The sequence below is a fragment of the Mobula hypostoma genome, chromosome 3, assembly GCF_963921235.1.
Source record: "Mobula hypostoma chromosome 3, sMobHyp1.1, whole genome shotgun sequence".
In the NCBI taxonomy this organism is placed as follows: domain Eukaryota; kingdom Metazoa; phylum Chordata; class Chondrichthyes; order Myliobatiformes; family Myliobatidae; genus Mobula; species Mobula hypostoma.
Genome location: NC_086099.1, coordinates 163,947,824 through 163,968,111, shown reverse-complemented (window position 1 = coordinate 163,968,111; position 20,288 = coordinate 163,947,824). Strand labels below are relative to the sequence as shown.

Below are 20,288 nucleotides of genomic sequence, written 5' to 3'. Positions count from 1 at the left end.
TTTCTAGTTGTCAATCTCTAAGCATTTATCCTGGGTGCAACATATCAATGCAATTACAAGGACGGCACGATAGCGGCTATATTTCATTAGAGGAGTATGAGCGATTTGGTGTGCCACCAAAGATCCTCGTAAATTGCTACAGATGTACCATGGAGAGCACTTTAACTGATTGAATTACTATCTGGTATGGAGGGGCCACTGCACCAGTCCACTACTCCCCCTGGCTTTAACAACATTAAGGAACCGTACATTGAGTTGTACATCACTAAAAATGGCGTAACTCCCTAGAGTCTGCCAACCAGTAAGTGCCCTTTTACACAAAAATCTGCACTAATTTCATTTAATTCTCCCCATACATTTTCCAACTCTTCATAGGTTCTACCACTCACTGGACTGATTACAGTGGACTGGTTACAGGAGGTACTTCAAAGCACGAGAGAAGCATCACCAATATTGCCTCTCCATAATTCTCCAGATAGTTTGGCAAGTTAACTCTCATCGTTGCAGAGCGGGAACCATTTGAAAAGAACAAATGGAGTGAGTCATTCTTTGAATTAGTGAGAGAGTGGCATCATTGCCGAGCAGGAGCCATTTGAAGAGAACAAGTCTTGGATGGACTGAGTTTTATTGCAGGCAATAAAAATAAGGGAGGTGTAAGTGGAAAGGCCATTGTGGAAGCCGGCCAGTGTTAGAGTTGTCAGGCTTTGGCTCAACAGGTTTTAGTGAGAATCGGCCGAGGCTAAGGATGCAGAACCCTTTGTTTGATTGTGGAACGTGTGCTTGAGAAGTTGGAGCCAAAGCTCGGCACGAAGAGGCTGAATAAGTGACCCAGGTGAGTGTGAAACTCAGAGGTTTCAGAGAGAAGGCACAGGCAATAATACGTGAGCTTTTTTATTCTCTGTAAACCCTTAGTCCTTAGATCAGTCTAGGCAAGATAGTTCAGGAAGTAAAATGCCCCTTTTGTCAGATGTGAGATTTCAGGATACAAAACAGTCTCCTTGATCAAATCTACTGGAAGTACATCCGCTTCAGCTCCTGACTGACAAGGTCAAAGAACTGGAGCTGAATTCTGGATGTACACAGGACCATCTGGGGAACCGAAAGCATCACAGATGCAACTTTTTCTGAGATGGTCACACCCAGAATGCAGGCTTCAGATAGTAGATGATTCCAGGATTGAAAGGGGTACTGTATGAGGAACGTCTGGCAGCTCTTGGGCTGTATTCCCCGGAGTTCAGGTGAATGAGGGGGGAATCTCATAGAAACATTCTGAATGTTAAAAGACCTGAACTGATTAGATATGGCAAAGTGATTTCCCAAGGTAGGGGAGTCTAAGAGAACAGGGCACAACTTCACAATTGAAGAACGTCCATTTAGAACAGAGATGCAGAGAAATTATGTTAGTCAAAGTGTGGTAAATCTGTGAAATTTGTTGCCATGGGGGGCTGTGGAGGACAAGTCATTGGGTGTATTTAAGGCAGAGATAGACAGGTTCTTGATCACCCAAGACATCAAAGGGTATGGGGAGAAGGCAAGGAAGTGGGGATGACTGAAAGAATTGGATCAGCCCATGACTGAATGGTGGAGCAGACTCAATGGGCCGAATGGCCTACTCCTGCTCCTATATCTTATGCTCTTATGGATGGGTGACCACCAGAAGTAAGGGGAATAACCAGTCAGTGCAGGGGTCCCCGTGACTGCTCTCCTCGGCAACAAGTAAATACCTTCAGATACTGCTGGTGGGAAATGACCTACGAGGACACAGCAGCAGCAGCCAGCCCATGCAACTGTGGCTGGCTCTGATGTTCAGCAGGGAAGGGTAAAGCAGGCAGAGCAATAGTGATAGGAGACTCTCTATTTAGGGGAGCCATATTACTAATCAGGGACAATATCACAGCTGCACTCAGAGGGCATAATGGAGGACTTGTCTAGAGCCTAAATGGGTCGAAATAAAAAAAAGGAAGGGTGCAATCAGTCTGATGGGATTGTACCACAGAACCGATAGCTACCGGGACACCGAGAAGCAGATACTTAAGCCAATAAATGACATGTATAAAATTAATAGGATTGTTTTCATGGGGGACTTCAACTTCCCTAACATAAACGGGGATCTTCTTAGTGCAAGTGGTTTAGACAGGGCAGAATTCGTTAGGTCCATCCATTAAAAAAAAAATCAATAGTAGATAGTCCAAGAAGAGAAGGGGGCTGTACTGGATCTGATGTTGGGTAATGAGCCTATGCAGGTGACCGACCTTTCAGTGGGTGAGCAGTTAGGGAACAGTGACCACAACCCCTCTAAGATCGCTTTAGATAAGCATGGACCATGTGCAAGAGTATTAAACTGAAGCAGGGCAAATGACAAGAGCATCAGGAACAGCTGTTCTGGTGCAAGTCCACATCCGACATGTTTAAAGTCCAACTGCAGAGTACAGGACAGATAAGTTCCAGTCAGAAAATTTTGGGAAATAAGACTCAAACGGAGTCCTGGAAGATTTATAAAGAAGCCAGAAACAACCCAAGAAGGGAACTAGGAAAGCCAGGATGGGGCATGAAAAGTCAGAATTCCAAGACATTATATACATTAGGGGCAAGAACATGACTAGGGAGAGGGTGGGAAAAGTCACTGATAAAGTGCGGAACATTTGCTTGGATGGGAAGGATGCGAGTGAGCTCCTTAATGAGTACTTCAGTATTTATCAAGGAGAAAGATGTGGAGGATAGGGAGATTAGTGCCTAGAGTATGAGTACGTTCGGACGTTTTGAAGTAAAGGAGGAGGTAGTGTTGGGATGCAAAGGGATGAGGACCCGCTACCCAACATCTTTTTAAGTAATTGTGCAATTGGTGGAGAACAAATTGAGGACCTGAGGGCAAGGTTGCTGTATCAGAGAGAAATAAGAGGTTGTTGTGTTCTATGACAGAGGGATACGTGGCTTTCTCTGGGCACACCAGATTAAGCGAAGAAACTGGAAGGTTTCTCAATTTGTCATATGTGGTTTGACAGAACATTATGGGCTGAAGGGCTTGCTCCTGTGCTTTATTTTCTCACTTTCTATGGTCAGAACCATATTTCAGCATTCTCTTGAGTCAATATGCCCTGCACTGAAGTTTCAGTGACTGGGCCATGTTATCCACATGCTGAATACCCAACATAGTTGTTCTACTCCAGGGTCTCTCATGGCAAAAGATTTCTAGAACGACAGTGATAACAGTTGAAAGATGTTCTCAAATCCTTCTTGAAAAATGCTAACATCTATACAGACTGTGGGGAATCCTGTCCCATATCTACTCAAAATGGAGAGAAGTTGCAGGTATGAAAGTAAGCCCCTAAGTCCAATGGACATAACTAAGTAGCTGACATTATCTTTATAATATGATATACTGTAAGAAAACTGCTTGTCATATCATCAATAAATTTAAATTCCTTGAGAAGGAACGGAGTTCCTGGAGACTCCTCAACTAAAGAACATGGAAGCCCACCCAACGCCCCAGAACAAGAGCACATGATCCTAACTAGCTCACCTGGGTGGATGACCTTCTCTCATCCAACCTGTAGATCCCTGCATTGGCTGCTCAAGACACAGCACTTAGATCCCCTCCAGTTCGCCTACCAGCCCCGACTAGGAGTTGAGGATGCCATCGTCTTCCTGCTGAACCGCGTCTACGCCCACCTGGACAAGCCAGTGAGCACTGTGAGGGTCATGTTTTGTGACTTCTCCAGTGCGTTCAACACCATCCGCCCTGCTCTGCTGGGGGAGAAGCTGACAGCGATGCAGGTGGATGCTTCCCTGGTATCATGGATTCTTGATTACCTGACTGACAGACCACAGTACGTGTGTTTGCAACACTGTGTGTCCAACAGAGTGATCAGCAGCACTGGGGCTCCACAGGGGACTGTCTTGTCTCCCTTTCTCTTCACCATTTACACCTCGGACTCCAACTACTGCAGAGTCTTGTCATCTTCAGAAGTTTTCGGATGACTCTGCCATAGTTGGATGCATCAGCAAGGGAGATGAGGCTGAGTACAGGGCTACGGTAGGAAACTTTGTCACATGGTGTGAGCAGAATTATCTGCAGCTTAATGTGAAAAAGACTAAGGAGCTGGTGGTAGACCTGAGGAGAGCTAAGGTACCGGTGACCCCTGTTTCCATCCAGGGGGTCAGGGTGGACATGGTGGAGGATTACAAATACCTGGGGATACGAATTGACAATAAACTGGACTGGTCAAAGAACACTGAGGCTGTCTACAAGAAGGGCCAGAGCCGTCTCTATTTCCTGAGGAGACTGAGGTCCTTTAACATCTGCCGGACGATGCTGAGGATGTTCTACGAGTCTGTGGTAGTCAGTGCTATCATGTTTGCTGTTGTGTGCTGGGGCAGCAGGCTGAGGGTGGCAGACGCCAACAGCATCAAAAAAATAATTTGTAAGGCCAGTGATGTTGTGGGGATGGAACTGGACTCTCTCATGGTGGTGTCAGAAAAGAGGATACTGTCTAAGTTGCATGCCATGTACTGGGTGGGCACAGGAGTACATTCAGCCAGAGACTCATCCCACCAAGATGCAACACAGAGCATCATAGGAAGTCACTCCTGCCTGTGGCCATCAAACTTTACAACTCCTCCCTTGGAGGGTCAGACATCCTGAGCCAATAGGTTGGTCCTGGACTTATTTCATAATTTACTGGCATAATTTACATATTACTATTTATGGTTCTATTACTATTTATTATTTAGGGAGCAACTGTAACGAAAACCAGTTTCCCCCGGGATCAATAAAGTATGACTATGCCTATCAGAACCAGGGAAATCGAGGGAAAACAATTCTCGCAGAAGTACAGCCTAAGAATACACACAGGGCCGCATCATTTTTTCTTAATAAGTACTAAAATGCGTTTTGATAAAGCGAAGCTTCAGAAGTATCTTCAACGCAACCTCTATTTGAACATGCTAACGTCAAAAAAAAACCCTACCATTAGAAGTTATTGCTTTCAAACTAAATAAATTATTGAACTGATGGTGCATCCAATAGGCACTGCAGTGATCATTTTACAGCTGGATTTGACGCTAAAGTTCTAACAACCAATTTAATCACCGAGGTTTCCACGTCGAGGGGCGGGCCGACGTGTGATTGAAACCACTGACGGGATGTACCGTCGTCACGTGGAAGGAGAGGTTCATTCATTTCCTGTTGCGCCTGACGTCTTTCCGCTTGGTGTTTTACTGCCACGCATGCGTGAAAGGTGTTCTTTTACTCTGCAACGTCAGCGGCTCGGTAAGAGCGACATCTTCTCGGGCTCGGAGACGCTAGAAAGGTACCTGGAGGGAAGGGTAAGGGAGGGGTGTCGGTGTCAAGGTAACAGTGGGAGCGTGTAATCCAGGCGGAAGAGAGGGAGAAGGAAGGTTGGGGTTCAGGGAATAAGAGGGTTGGCAAGGAGGCTGTGAGATTGAAGGGACGGCCGATATGTCGGCGAATGGTTGGAATAGCTTACTTCGTTCATCCATGGTCAATCCTGCGCGTTTGGACGCCATGAAGTGTTGCTAGGGCTTGTTCTGAACTAACGAGAGTTCATGTCATTCGTGTGGTTAATTTCATTAACAAGATGTACCAGTTGTCAGAAACTATCGGCGAAGTAATACTGACTTGCTTTACATCGTCGTAATTTTCAAGTCAACCAGAAGGGTCTCCGCCAGGAACCAGAGTTCTGGTGGCCTTCTGAAGCCCAGGGTGTGGTTGGTCAGATGATTTGACCCATTATGGTTGAGGTCTAGTGCTGTAGTATTGGCAATTTTCACGATGTCATAATTTAAGTTGGTTGTCTCACTGGTAATGGTAAATAGGCGTTTTTAATGACTAGACCATGGGACTCGCTATTCAGGCCCTTGTGTTTTTTTTTAAATACTTGTTAAAATACGGGGCATGATTTAAAAACCTTTTGCAGATTAGGTAGAATTGGTAATGTTGACAGTGGTTGTGAATACTTTAGACTGCATATCTAGACTGCAGAAAGATAAAGAGTGCAATGTAATTCGAGTAGAAAAGTAACAAATGGAATCTAATCCAGAGCAGTGTGACGTAATACTTTGGGGAAAGCAACAAAGCAAGGGAGCACAATAAATGGTATCTGTAGGAGTATGAAGGAATGAGAGCGGTGTGAGTATGCAGTCTATTAAAATGGTTTACTAAGAAACTGCAAGGTCTCCCTTTAATTGTAGGTGATAAATGGAATTATGTCAGAGCTGTCTCCAATGGCTGGAGCTTGATTGCTCTTTATCTTGCCAGTCTCCACGTTTTAAGTAACGTGTCATTACTCTGGCGCGGTTGAGATTTAAGAGAATTTGTCAAGATGGATATATTTCAGCATTGGAAAAGGATTTGAAGCAGAAGAGGTGACAGAGAGACTTTAAGGTGTGTGAAAAAATACATGGGGGCAAGACTGAGCAGACAGTGAGAGCTTGTTCCCCTATCAGATAGATTGAAATTGGGGTGGGGGGGGGCTTGGGTTTAATGCAGTTGGTAGAAGGTGGAAAGGGAAGATGTGAAATTTATTTTCAACCAGTGGATCATGTAGTCTGGAGCTTGCTGTCTGAGTGTCTGTTAAGATGCAGAATCCTTCATACTTTAAGAAATGTGTAGGGCTGCAAGCTGAGTGTTGATGTGCTGTTAAGCTGGGTAGCTTTATAACAACTGGCATGATGGGCTGAATGGCCCCCTTTACTGTCAGAAGTTTTCTAGGATTCTGATATGAATAATGTTCTCATTCAGTACTAAGTAAAAACGCAACTTCTGCAAGAGTAAAATTTTGTATCACTAATAAAGGATTTTCGGCCGTCTCCCGGATGTTATAGCAATATTGTTACATCCCTGGAATGATCCAAGTACATGGAAGTAACCTGCTGTCAAAGCTTTCAGTGAACTTTAAAGAGATAAACATTAATGTAATTGAATAAAATGTCTTGTGTTTTGTGTGGCATTTTATTCATAATCAGATTGTCAAATAAGTTAGCTAGTCATAGTAACTACTGATGGGAGTAGGGCATTTGACTCCTTGAGCTTGCCTCACTATTGGACATGATAATAGCCGATCCAGCTTTTCTCAAGTTCCAATTCTATCTCTTTCTCCATAAACATGATTCCCTTACTGATTAAAACATCTCTATCTTTATATTGAAGGAATTGACATGCACAGGTTTATTGAGCAAGGCCTTCGAAAGACTCAACTCTTTGAGCAAATTTATGACCATGAGGGTTTCCTCCAGATATTTTACTATTCCCCTCCCCTCCACATATGTGTGGGTTGGTGAGTTTGCCTCTGTAAATGACTTTCAAGTGTGTTGGGGAGTGACCAGCATCGGGATTGTGAGGAGTATCATGGAGTTTACACTAATCCTACCTTTATTTTTATCTCCCCCCCCCCCCCCCAGATTTGCATCTGCCCCTTCCCCTTCCTCCAAACTGGGGAGAATATAAAAGAAATATAAAATACTTTGAAAATTGAAATTTGCAATAAATCTTGATGGACAGTCAGTTTTCAGAAACGAAGCAAGAGAAATCTGTGAAATAGATTTTGAAATGAGCCATTGAGGGCTTGAAGGAGTGGAGATGAAAGGAAAGTTGATTGCAACCTTGTACTGTTCACATTCAGCAGGACCAAAAAATGAGATACCAGACTATACCAGTTATCATGAATGTCTACTAAATCTTAGATTTGGAATGAAACAAAAATAAGTGTATCTGTAATTTGGCCTAGTTTCCACTACTTACAGATTTGTAACCAGTCCAACTTTTACCATTTCCTCCCCAGGTTGGCCATCTTTGCTGCCTAAAGCCCAAGAGCAAAAATTTGATTGTTTTTGGCTCCAAACAGGCTTTTCCACCATCACAATGCTGAGCATAGTAACTAGGTTTCAGAGTCGTTGAAGGCAGTTATCGCAAATAGTCTGAACTGGTAATTTGTGAGGGCCTCAGTTTCTGCTGTATAAAGGCACATTTACTATAGTCTGAACAGTCTGAACTGGTAATTTGTGAGGGCCTTAGTTTCTGCTGTATAAGGCACATTTCCATGTTCTTACCAACAGGACACAATGGACCAAGTAATGCAATTTGTGGAGCCGAGTCGCCAGTTTGTGAAAGATTCAATCAGACTTGTAAAAAGGTGTACGAAGCCTGACAGGAAAGGTACAGTACTATTGCCTTTTTGTTTATATGTCCTGCTCTGAAGCCTTTGCCTTATCTTGGCTATAGAAAATTCCAGGATTAGAGTGGTGGGGTCCAATTTTTAAAAATTAAATTCAAACTGGTTTGTCATCAGGGTCTGTCAGCCTGAAGGTTTGTACGCAATTGGTTTAGATGTACCTTTAGTCATTGTATACTGTGGTAAATACTGAAAATGTATAGAAGCCACTCGGGGGTTCCTTTTGAGTTTAGAAGATTAACGGATTGTGCTTTTTCTGAGACTAGGTACAGTTTTTGAGTGACAAATTGTATATCCAAAGACAAGAACAGAACTGGAATATCCCTCTGAACTTTCCCCCCTCTGTGACAGAATGTTCTTACCTTTGGGGCCCTTCCTTTGCCACTCTTCACTTGCACCTCTGAGTTCAGTGCATGCCACAACGTTGAGCTCTTCCATCGTTTCTGTCTCCAAGCCCACTTCTTTGGCAAGGATTCCACAACACGTGCTAATGGCACCTGGCTGCGTGATGTGCCGATAACAACCTGGCCCTTAACACCGAGAAGACCAAGGACTTCAGGCATGCTAGGAGCCACACTCATGTCCCCATCTACATCAACGGAGCTGTGGTGGAGCGTGTATCAAGCTTCAAATTCCTTGGTCCCCACATTTCCGATGATCTCACCTGGTCCCCAGACTCCTCCATCCTGATCAAAAAGGCGCAACATTTCCTGCGAAGCATCAAGAAAACTCACCTCTGTCCCAGGATACTGACAGACTTTTACCGCTGTACTGTTGAGAGTATACTCACCAATTGCATCTCAGTGTGGTATGGCAATTGTCCTGTATCGGACTGCAAAGCACTCCAGCGGGTGGTGAAAACTACCTGGGCAGGGTGAAGAGCATTATCAAGGATGCATCTCACCATAACCATGGGCTTTTTACTCTCCTCCCATCCGGTAGGTGCTACAGGAGCCTCCGCTCCCGAACCAGCAGGCTCAGGAAGAGCTTCTTCCCTGAGGCTGTGACCCTGCTGAACCTCCCATCGTGGTGCTAAGCAGTATTGCGCCTGTATTGTACTGTCTCAGTACTTTTATATTTGTGTGCTGTAGCACTTTTTATTTGCAGTTATTTTGTAAATATTATTCTTTTGCACTTCTGGTTAGATGCTAATTGTATTTCATTGGCTTTGCATCTGTACTCGGCACAATGACAATAAAGTTGAATCTAATCTAGTGGCCCCTTCTCCCGTCTTCAATCCTCCTCCTCCTCTTCGACACACCTGCTCAGGTTCTGTGCCTGCTCTGGTTCTTTTCATATTGAATTGCCAACAAGCCATCAACTGTCTTGACTTCAACACGCCACTCTCTTACAACATTACCCTCTCTGAACGCACTGGCCTCCACTCTCTGCTCCAATCCGAACCGTACCATCAAGCCCAGAGACAAACGGGTTGTGCTGTAGTGTGGCGTACTGACCTCTACCCTGCTGAGACATGGCACCATCTCTCAGACACCACCTCATACCTACCCCATGAAGTGAATCCCACTCTGGACCATCTGAAAACGTCTCCAACACCATCACTAATCTCATCCATTCTGGAGAACTCTTATCCACTGCCACCAACATCCCTTGCCCCGCACTGCTCACTTCTACATCCTACCCAAGATCCACAAACCTGACTGTCTGGCTAGGCCTGTTGTCTCTGCTTTCTCCTCACCTATGAAACTTGTATCCTTGTATCTTGATTCCATTCTGTCCTACTTGTTTCAGTACCTTCCCACCTATATCTGCAACACTTCTAATGCCCTTAATCTCCTTAGTAACTTTCAATTCCTTCACCCTGACTGCCTCACCTTCCTATGGATGTTCAGTCCCTCTACACTTCTATCTCCATCAAGAAGGCGTAAAAACTCTCTGCATCTTTCTTGACAAAAGAACTAACCAATCCCACTCCTCCATCTGATAGAACTGGTCATCACCCTGAACAATTTTTCCTTTGGTTCCTCCCTCTTTCTCCAAACTCAAGGGGTAGCCATGGAAACTTGCATGGGCCCCAGCTATGCCTGTCTGGCTATGGAGAACAGTCCAGATTCGAAGCCTTCCCCAGTAATATCCCCAACTCTTCCTCTGCTATAATTGACAGCATTGGTGCTGCTTTATGCACCCATATATGAGCTCATCAGTTTTATCAACTTTGCCTCTCCACCCTGCCCTTAAAGACACTTGGTCCATCTCTGACACCTACCTCCCTTTTCTTGATCTGTTTCCATATCTGGAGACAAACTGCCAACCGACATCTTTTATAAACCTACTGATTCCCCATTATCTCAATGATGCCTCTTCCCTCCGTATCTCCTGTAAAAATGCTATTCCCTTTCTCAGATTCTTTGTCTCTGCCGTATCTGTTCCCAGGATGCAGCTTTCCATTCCAGGACATCAGAGATGTCCTCCTTTAAGGAGCAGGCTTTTCCTCCCTCTAATATTGATGCTGCCCTCGCCTATATCGGCTCCATTTCTTGTACATCTGGATCACCCTGTCTTTCCGCTGCCTTAACAGTGATAGTTCCTTTTGCCCTTTCCACTCCCATCAGCCTCCACATCCAACACATTATCCTCTGCAATTTTGGCCATCTCCAAAGGGATCCTACCACTAAACATCTTTACTTCGCGAAGTCCCTCCACTTTCCTCGGGGATTTCTCCCTCCAGGCAGTTATCCCTGCAAGCAGCCCAAGTGCTACTCCTGCCCATACACCTCTCCCTCACCTCCATTCGGGGTTCCAAACAGTCTTTCCAGGTGAGCCAACACTTCACCTGCGAATCTACTGGGACTGTCTATTATGTCTGGTGCTCCTTGTCGTTGAGATCAGTTGTAAAGTAGGGGACCGCTTCAGCAGCATCTCCACAGCATCTGCCACCAGCAGGACTTCTTCCTGGGTGGTCTCCTACCTAATGGCATGAATATTGATTTGTTATTTTCCTTTCGATAAACAAATTCTCCCTCTTTCCTCTGTTCTGCACTCGGACCTTTTACCTCTGCTACCCGCCCATCACTTGCCCCTGCATCCCCTTCTCTTATGGTCCACTCTCCTCTATCAGATGCCTCCTTCTCCAGCCCTTAACCTTTGCCACCCACATGGCTTCACATATCACTTTGCAGCTAGTCTCCTTCCCATCACCCACCTTTTTATTCCGGTATTTTTCCCCTTCTCAAGTCCTGAAGAAGGGTTTCGGCCTTCAGGAGCAGACAGCAGCAGAGCTGTGTGGCCTTGGTCTGGCAGGGACCGGGCTTCAAATTGCGGTGTCACCTGTTTGTGGCTGTCCAGGAGGAAGGCATTGGAGTTGGTGCACTTTGCCGGAGTGCTGGAGGTGGTGCTGTCCTTCCCAGTGTTTGCTTGGCAGAAGACGAGATGTATTGTGTTCAGCTGCATACTGCAATAGTCACAGACTATATTTGCTTGACTATTTTACTGCTGTCTTGTGTGTGCTATGTGTGCCTTGTGTGCCGTGTATGACTTGGTAGTGTGTTTTGCACCTTCGCCCCAGAGGAACTCCGTTTCGTTTTACTCGTGTTTGGTTGAATGACAATTAAACTTGAACTTGAAAACTTAATTTTTCTAGTAGTTTTATATTTGTAAACTTAAGGTATAGGTATTTCCACAATTGTATCATCTTGACAAATAAAAATCTGTAAGAATACATTGAAATAAATCACGAGAAAACGGAGGGCAACCTTGAAATGAAAATATATTTCAAGATATATGGGAGATATTTGCTGAAATACATGAAGTAGTTTTTTTTTTAAACTTGGAAATGTCTAAACATGAATCCATGTAACAAGGTGCAAAAAAAAAATCCTTTCTTTAATAGAATGCCTAAAGGTACCATAATGTGCAGCACCAGATTGTATTGTTTTGTCAATAGCAAATTGCCAAAAAGGAAATTTCTATTAGGAATAAAGATAGGTTGATTGATACTGCTGATTGTTGGCAAAAATCTTCTGGGAGTGATTGCAGAAAATCTCAAGTGCAGTATTATTTGGGAATAAAAAAATTAAAATTGCACATTAGTGTATTTGGCCATATTTGGGTGTGTTTTTCAGTATTGAAACATTTCATTGTATATGGTTAAAATCATAAGAGATTACGTATTTGATTTATGATTGAGTAGTATTTATAGCTTTCATTTATAGAGGGTGAGAACTAAATGACATTTTCAGCTTTTAACTTAAAAGTACAAAAGAACATTTATATTTTATCCCATCAATACTTTCCAACAGCTAATTAGCTGATGATCTTTCTAAAGGTGTCTTTAGTAGTTAAATACTGATGCCAGGACTTATTTATTATTAGATTGGTTCTAGGTGATTTCAGAGGACAGTTGAGAGATGTCTGCTTTAATGTCTTGGGTCACAAAGTCTAGACTGGTGAAAGAGCAGATTTTCTTCCCTAAGTAAGTGGCACAAATAATATGTCATTAATGTTATTCAGATATTTTGATTTGGGTTTAACTCTGGGTTGTTAGTGTGTGGTTGGATATGAATGATCATTCATCTACATACTAGCACGGTAAAGTAACCTTAATGCTAACTACCCCTTTTGGATTCATCAGTTAGCCATTTATACTCTTTAGTTGTCCGATGGCTTGGAGAAGTTGATCTCATTTTGATACTTCCCCATGTGCCTGTCTTATTACAGAATTTCAGAAGATTGCCATGGCAACAGCTATTGGATTTGCTATTATGGGATTCATTGGATTCTTTGTGAAGCTCATCCACATCCCAATTAATAACATTATTGTGTAAGTATTATGGCTTTCATGAGCTAAAGGTTGTCTTTGGTTTAAACATCTAGTTTATACAGAATATGTGCTTCTGAAAATGTTGAAGTAGAATTGATACAATACACCAATTTTTTTATAGTTTGGTGATTTGGGGAGAATAATTTAATTTTAATTCGTATTTTGCAACTATTATAAATGTTAAGTTTTAAAAAAATACAGTTAAATATAACCAGCCAATGAAATTGGCTTGACCTGTTGAGTTCCCTTAGCAGTTCAGATTTTTTTTATTCCAGATTTCAGCATCTGCAGTCTCTCGTGTCCCCAATTTGCATTTTTTTTATGTTGCTTTAATATATTCAGGATATTACTGAAAATACTTCCCAGTTCTTAAAAGAATTTCATATAAATTAACATTTTAAAAAATTTGGGAGGTGATCTGCCTAGAAGAGGCGTAATGTGTGGTGAAGATGAAGAATGTTGAGACTTATAGCATTAGCAAAGAGGACAATGTTTACTAAATCTTCCATTTAAAATACAGCAGTGGAAACAATCTAGATATGTCCAATAGCAAAAATAACTTTTTGTTATGTCCAACAGCAAAAATGTAGATAGATCAGGGGTCCCCAACCTTTTTCACACTGCGGACCGGTTTCATATTGACAATATTCTTGCGGACTGGCCGACCAGGGGCGGGGCTGGAGGGTGGTAGGGTTGCCAGCGAACAAGAGTAGCAGTCAAATATGTTGGGTTTACCCCGAGAAAGACTACAATGACCATGAAGCCTTGCGCGGGCACCAGTGCACATGTGTGTACGTGCCGATTTTTGGTGATTCTGTTCGGGGGGGGTTGTTAATCACGAACGCAATATAGGTGATAAGTGGCTAATACACTCAATTTCGTTTATAAAAGGGTTTATCTAATGAATTTAATATTAAACACACAGCGCATATTTTCCTTGCCTGAATGTAGCGATAAGTCAATTACCAGTGGAGCTTGAAGTAAGTGTTGAACGAACTTCCAGTAGAAGTGGTAGAGGCAGGTTTGGTATTATCATTGAAAGAAAAATTGGTTAGGTATATAGACAGGAAAAGAATGGAGGGTTATGGGCTGAGTGCAGGTCGGTGGGATGAGCTGAGAGTAGCGTTCGGAACGGACTAGAAGGGCAGAGATGGCCTGTTTCCATGCTGTAATTGTTATATGGTTATACAAGTCAATAACATGGTAACATTTTAAGTAACGTTTGGATATTAAACACACAGCACAGATTTTCCCCGTATGAACATATAAAATTATTGCAACACACCAATATCGCTGAATCAGTGGGAGCCCTGGGCTTCTTTTCCTGCAACAAGACGGTCCGATCGAGGGGTGATGGGAGACAGCGATACTCGAAGGGGGTTCCTTATGTGCAGTCTGTTCCGCAATTTAGTTTTTGTTGCATTCATTGCAGAGATACGTTGGAAATGGAAGCAACATTTTCAGTGATTTCGTGGCTATCTCAGGATATTGAGCCTTGACTTTGATCCAGAATGCCGGCAGAGATGTTATGTCAAACATACTTTTCAGCCCGAGGAGTTGATCTCCTTCCCGCGCTGACATAGATGACGCGCGGGTAATAACCTCGCATGCGTTCAAGCTCAATAGTGTGTGACAGGGAATGAGGAAAGGTGCAGCTGACTCGTATCGTTTCCTCGCGGCCTGGTAGCAAATGCTTTGCGGCCCGGTGGTTGGGGACCACTGAGATAGATCATTGACTAAATGTGTTGCTTGTACATACAATCTGAGCAGTAAAGTTGTGCTAAGGCTTGGACTATAGTGGACTGTCCATGTTTTACAAAAGATTGCTAATGTTTGAGTCAATATAAAAATAGCATTTAATATTTTTTGTGATTCAAAGATCCACTTTTTTTTCTAATATAGGCATTAAACTGTCCTGGAGTTTCTATTTTTTAGAAGTTGATTATATTGAACACTGTCCTAGAATATGAATTCTAACTAATGTGAAGTGTAATTCTTGGACTGAAAGTAGTCATTTGAGAATTTGCCTTTATTTCAAATATAATATTTTAATGGTGTGTTTTGACAGCTGCCAGTTTCAGAATTTTTTCAATGTATCAACCACAACTTTTAAATGTAACCAAAGCCTTCAGGTACTTTTGTAGGTTTTCATAAATAAAACATCAAAGATGTTTCAAGTTTAAAAGGAAATCATAGCAACTAACTTTATTGTCAACAAACACACAACAAAAAGCTCAGTCTAAACCTTAACATCATTACATCATCATATCAGATACAGCCTACCTCTGAAACCCTAGCTCAATGTCTGTGGTTGTGAATTATGCATATATTTTCTACCCCTTTCATTGCCCTACATGGCCCCCCCTTCCCCATCAGAATTCACTGAAACCAGCATTTTGAACCTGTCTGGAGCTTGGACGAGCCAACTCTGCTCAGGTCCTGTGTTCCATGAGTGGAGTAACAGCAGGTGCCTCTGGCTCATCCAGAGCTGTGTATATATTTGTCTCCTGTGGGTCCTGCTGGGGCTCAGAACAGCTCCAAAAGATGACCTGCAGTTTCCTGCAGCTGAGTTGGCATACAGGAAGCTGTTATGAGTGCCAGGTGACTTTATTCTGGGTCACCAATGTAAGTTTTTGTAAATAAAACATCAGAGGTAGTTTAAGGGATGCCGCAGCATCTATCTTTATTGTCAACAAACACAGAACAAAAAGTTCGGTAGAAACTTCCACGTCATTACATCGGACACACCCTGTTAAAGTGGACCCCACTCAGTGTTGGTGGTTGTGAATTATCCAGATGTTTCCATCCGTACATGACCTACACTTTATTTCAAAAAGTTTACCAGTTCAGGGAGCCTGTACAGCAACAAGTGTTCTTATTTTAGTTGCTATTTTGTAGACAAGTCAAGTGAATATGCAACACCTGGAGAACTTGTAGAAAAATAGATTTTGTTCTATTATATAGATAATGTAAATGAAATTTTGTGGCCTACTAGGTGAAGCTGATGTTGGCACTCAAATTGATTGAAAACTAATGAATATTGTTTGAATCTCTTCACAGTGGTGGTTAGAGCCTGCCTTCTGACTCAATAATCTTGGCGTAGAAAATGAGGATGAGAGAACAGCAAAGAACACTTTATATTTTGTGTTTTATCAATAAAATATTTTGATTTGTATAATAGTGAGTTTTTTTTCCATCTTTTGGTAATCTGTTCTATTGTTTCATTTCAAAATTACATGTGGTTCACTTAATTTGCCTGTTTATTCCCATTGTCCAGAGCAGAGGTTCATCGGTTTCTATTGTGACGATTCCACTTCCATCATAGGTGTTGGAGGTGCTGACGAGCTTCCCAAACTGGAGAACTTGATTGTCTGTAAAAGAGAACAATTGTAAAGATTACGAAATCCAGAAGCTTCTATATTATACTCCATCCAGCAGCAAGTACAGTGAGTTTCTTTAACAATATTGTAGTTGCTGGGACTTCATTGTCTCATCTTCTGCGTGATTAGAGACCAAAGGGGCTTTTCTCAGTAGTGTTTTGATGGTGGGGACAATGAAACTATTCTCAATCTATGCCAAAAGATGTTACCACGAGTTTCCAAATCAAATATGTGAAATATAGTAATATCAGTGAGCCTGGTCACATACCTTCCCTGCACGTCAAGGATTGATAAAGTGGTGAGGGACTTGTGCTGAATTTGAATTCTCCTGAGTTGAGAAGGTTACATTACACCTTGATAAGAAAAAGACAAATGCCAGATTGACAATTTGGCCCACTCTGCAGGTTCTGAAATTACTTCAGGGAAATTATTAAGGGACAGTAAGCACAAAATAATCTGCAGATGCTGGGGTCAAAGCAACACTCACAATACGCTGGAGGAACTCAGCAGGTTGGGCAGCATCTGTGGAAAAGATCGGTCGATGTTTCGGGCTGGAACCCTTCGTCCTGATGAAGGGTTCCGGCCCGAAACGTCAACCGATCTTTTCCACGGAGGCTGCCCAACCTGCTGAGTTCCTCCAGCGTGTTGTGAGTATTAAAGGACAGTGTTGTTACAGTTGAGGATATGAGGTGTTTCGGAGGAATTGACTGCGACTATACAGTATGTGCATTGGTATTCTTCCAGGAGATGGTGCTGTTGGACTGTATTTAAAAAAAACAACACACATTTAGGGTTGAGCAGTGCAAGAAAATGGCTATGGAGTGGCTAAAGATCTGAGAGCAACTTTGAGAAATCATCTAGCCTCACAAGCCAATGTACACAGTACTTACAACAGACATGGACAATAATTGAGAAAAGCACCCAGCATTAGTCAACTGCTTGTGAAAATCGCCATCACTCAGCTTTAACTATCAATATTTTTCATCAGTGGTACTCATTAATCCCTGACCACCTACTTGCCTTATTTTCCATTTCACACTAATACATCTACAAGATCCTTGCTGCATATTATAAAGACCTTCCAATATAGCACTCTCTAGCTGTCTATTTCTTTTCATAACTGACTACTCCACACTTTACATTTCTTTCATATCACTTCTACATAACTGATATCGCAGCCAAAAGTGTACAGCTGTGTAGAATTTGAGTCTTGATGTGGCTGACTATACCATTCTCTGTATAGTTTGGTATGTACAGCTCGTATCATTTGTGCCGACCAAATTCTGCTATGGTTTCTCCAGCCATATCTGAAAGACCAGTCACTATCAGCCCAATCTCCATTTTTATTTTCCCAAGAACCTTTGTTAGCGGAGCAGGAAATATTTGTACATATTGATCCTCAGTTTTAGATATTGAGAGATGCAGTGAGCTGTAATACCTAACAACCCAGCTATTTAACACTAGTCTAATCACAGGGTAATTTCCAATGACTAATTGACCCAGTAAAGATTGTTTTTGCACTGTGGTTGGAGAGAACATGCACCCTTACAGACAGTGCTGGAATTGGAATCTGAATACCTCAAACTGTGATAGCGTCATGCTAACTATGGCATCCCAAACATAGTGAAATCGGTTGTTTTGCATTAATGATCAACACAGTCTAAGGATTGTGTTGGGGGAAGCCCGCAGGTATTGCCATCCTTCTGGCACCATGATAGCATACCCACAACTCGCTAACCCTAACCAGTGTGTGGGGTGAAACCGGAACACTCGTGGTCACAGAACATACAAACTCCTTACAGACAGCAGTGGAAATTGAACACTGATCAGTGATTGCTGGCACTGTGAAGCAATTCATCTAATTGATATGCTACCCAAGTGAAGCACCCATTGTAGTTTAACCAAAATAAGTAGATTAATATTTTCCATTCTTAATTGAAGTGCAACTAATTGCTTGGATTTTATCAGCTGTAATGCATAGATTTGCCCTTATTAACTCAAAGGAATCTCAGCAAATTCATGATTCCATGTGACCATGGCTCCTCAACTTGCTGGCTGTATACTGTCAGTGATTCAATGATTTCCCAGTTGTTTTACTAGTGGTGGGGGTGGGGTATCTTTTGTTAGGAACTCATTCACTGTAAAGAAATTTAACAGCCTTGTGGGAGAAAGTTGAGAACACAGTTACATTTTTTAATTATTTCATTTTCTTCACAAGTTGTTTATTGTTCTGAATATCAGGTCATTCAGAAGCATCAAAAGCCTGGCACCTTTGACAAATGTCAAAACTGACGACAGGGCTTATTTGGCAAAAGCTTTGCATGTAATGTCTTAGGCTGGTCATGTTATGCAAGACCCTATGGCTACTCGGCCTCAGTACTGAGCTCTAGGATGATCCTGGGTGAGGTAATGCATAATACTAACACAGTTAAGTGGGAGGTGCAAACTGCAGAGATTAGCAATATTTTAAAAATACAAAAATAGGCTTACAAATATAGGTCAGAGGCTAGGCATTCTGTGTTTGGTAATGCCTCCTCATGCCACAAAGCCTAGAGAAATTCACCACAATGTTGCCTGGATTGGATGACTAGTTATGGAGATACATTGGATTGGCTTGTTTTCCTGGAACAAAGGAGGCTAAGCGTTAACCTGAATTTGTATGCTGTCCCTGTGACCATGTAGGTTTCCTCTGGGTGCTCTGCTTTCTTCCCACGTATATTCCAAACAGTTATGGATGGTAGGTTGTTGGTTCTGGAAGCATAGTGTCACTTCTGGCTGTTCTTAGCACAACCTCAGATGGTGGTCATTGACGCAAACGATGATGTTTGATTACATGTGACAAATACAGCTAATCTTTTCTTCAAATATGGTAGATAGTCAAAGTTTTCTTCCCATGTTAAAGGTATCAAGAAAGTGTAGGTTTGAGCTGAGAGGTAGCAGATTGAAAGGGGATCTGAGGGTTAAGTGCATTTTTACACAGGGTGGATGTACCTGGGATATGCTGCCAGAGCAGATGGTGAAATCTGATAATAATTCCTGCCTTTAAGTGACAGTTTGGCAGGCATTTGAATAGGCCAGGCACAGAAAGAATATGGCTCGAATGCAGGCATATGAAATTAATATTAACAGACAAAAAAGGTTAGCATAGGTGGGCTGTAAGCCCTTTTCTGAGTCATACAACTCTGTGAACAGCTATACGCATAAGGATCTCTGCCTTTCCAGTTAATGGAGCTATTAATGGAAGAAGCCAAGGTGTTTTGGTGGTAAAGAGTAAGTAGTTAATCTAAGACCTGACAGTGGCTCATTAGTTCATGATATGTATTCGAGTAACAATTACTAATTGCTTAATTGGTTTATAAATTGGCATGGCATAATCACTAATGAAATCTGATGTAATCCCATTCTCAACCACTAGCTAATTTTCTTTTATTGGAAATATAACAGTAGGCTTAATTGTGTCTATGCTCAAATCTCAAGTGCAATTAAGAAGCAACGGGGTAGTGACTGTGTCTTTACGACACTGTGGTAGAATGCAGGGCTTTCCCAAATCATCTCAATTGTGTCACACCTGGAGCGATTTTGGTGAGAGTGTAATAGGGTATACTTATTCTCGTGCTGTAACACTTTTATGAGGAGGGAAGGAAATAAAAGAAACTGGCAACATGGCATATGTGAAGGTCTACCACATTATTTGGGGACAATCCAAAGATAGGTCAAAGTCAGGTCAGGCAGGCTGAAGTATATTCACCCAGGTCAAAGGTGGAATAACTGGATGTTCTAATTTCTGCTATCCAAAATCAACCAACAATCCCAAACTTTAGGGCTCTGATGACAATTCAAATAGGACAAGATTTGATCGGCATCGAAGTCACCATGGGCCAGAAAGGTTGATGGTTTGTTTCCAAAGCTGTATGACCATATTCATATTTTCAGTTTTTT

The 20,288-nt window shown here is 42.3% G+C and overlaps 2 protein-coding genes across 13 annotated transcripts in view; one reads left to right on the top strand and one right to left on the bottom strand.

The window, feature by feature from the left end:
* Positions 1 to 5,190: 5,190 nt before the first annotated feature.
* Positions 5,191 to 16,149, top strand: sec61g (SEC61 translocon subunit gamma). 2 transcript variants are annotated; one of them, XM_063044020.1, is made up of 4 exons: positions 5,191 to 5,309; positions 8,074 to 8,173; positions 12,867 to 12,969; positions 16,030 to 16,149. In XM_063044020.1, the coding sequence occupies exons 2-4, from the start codon at positions 8,080 to 8,082 to the stop codon at positions 16,037 to 16,039; spliced, it is 207 nt and encodes a 68-aa protein (XP_062900090.1). In that variant the 5' UTR covers positions 5,191 to 5,309; positions 8,074 to 8,079; the 3' UTR covers positions 16,040 to 16,149. The 2 variants fall into 2 exon arrangements, with proteins under 2 accessions (XP_062900090.1, XP_062900091.1); XM_063044021.1 differs by having other exon boundaries at positions 5,230 to 5,269.
* A 49-nt stretch (positions 16,150 to 16,198) lies between these two features.
* tpk1 (thiamin pyrophosphokinase 1) overlaps positions 16,199 to 20,288 on the bottom strand; it is a 399,771-nt gene continuing 395,681 nt past the window's right edge. For all 11 annotated transcript variants that reach the window (XM_063044013.1, XM_063044014.1, XM_063044017.1 and 8 more), the window contains one exon: positions 16,199 to 16,340. In XM_063044013.1, coding sequence (XP_062900083.1) covers positions 16,213 to 16,340 — 128 coding nt within the window. In that variant the 3' untranslated portion in view covers positions 16,199 to 16,212. The remainder of the gene's footprint in view (positions 16,341 to 20,288) is intronic.

What these genes read in the sequence shown, in the direction of transcription:
- sec61g (XM_063044020.1), top strand. Translation starts at nt 8,080, where the DNA reads ATGGACCAAGTAATGCAATTTGTGGAGCCGAGTCGCCAGTTTGTGAAA. An exon ending in TACGAAGCCTGACAGGAAAG is followed by an intron (nt 8,174 to 12,866) that starts GTACAGTACTAT and finishes GTCTTATTACAG; the next exon opens with AATTTCAGAAGATTGCCATG.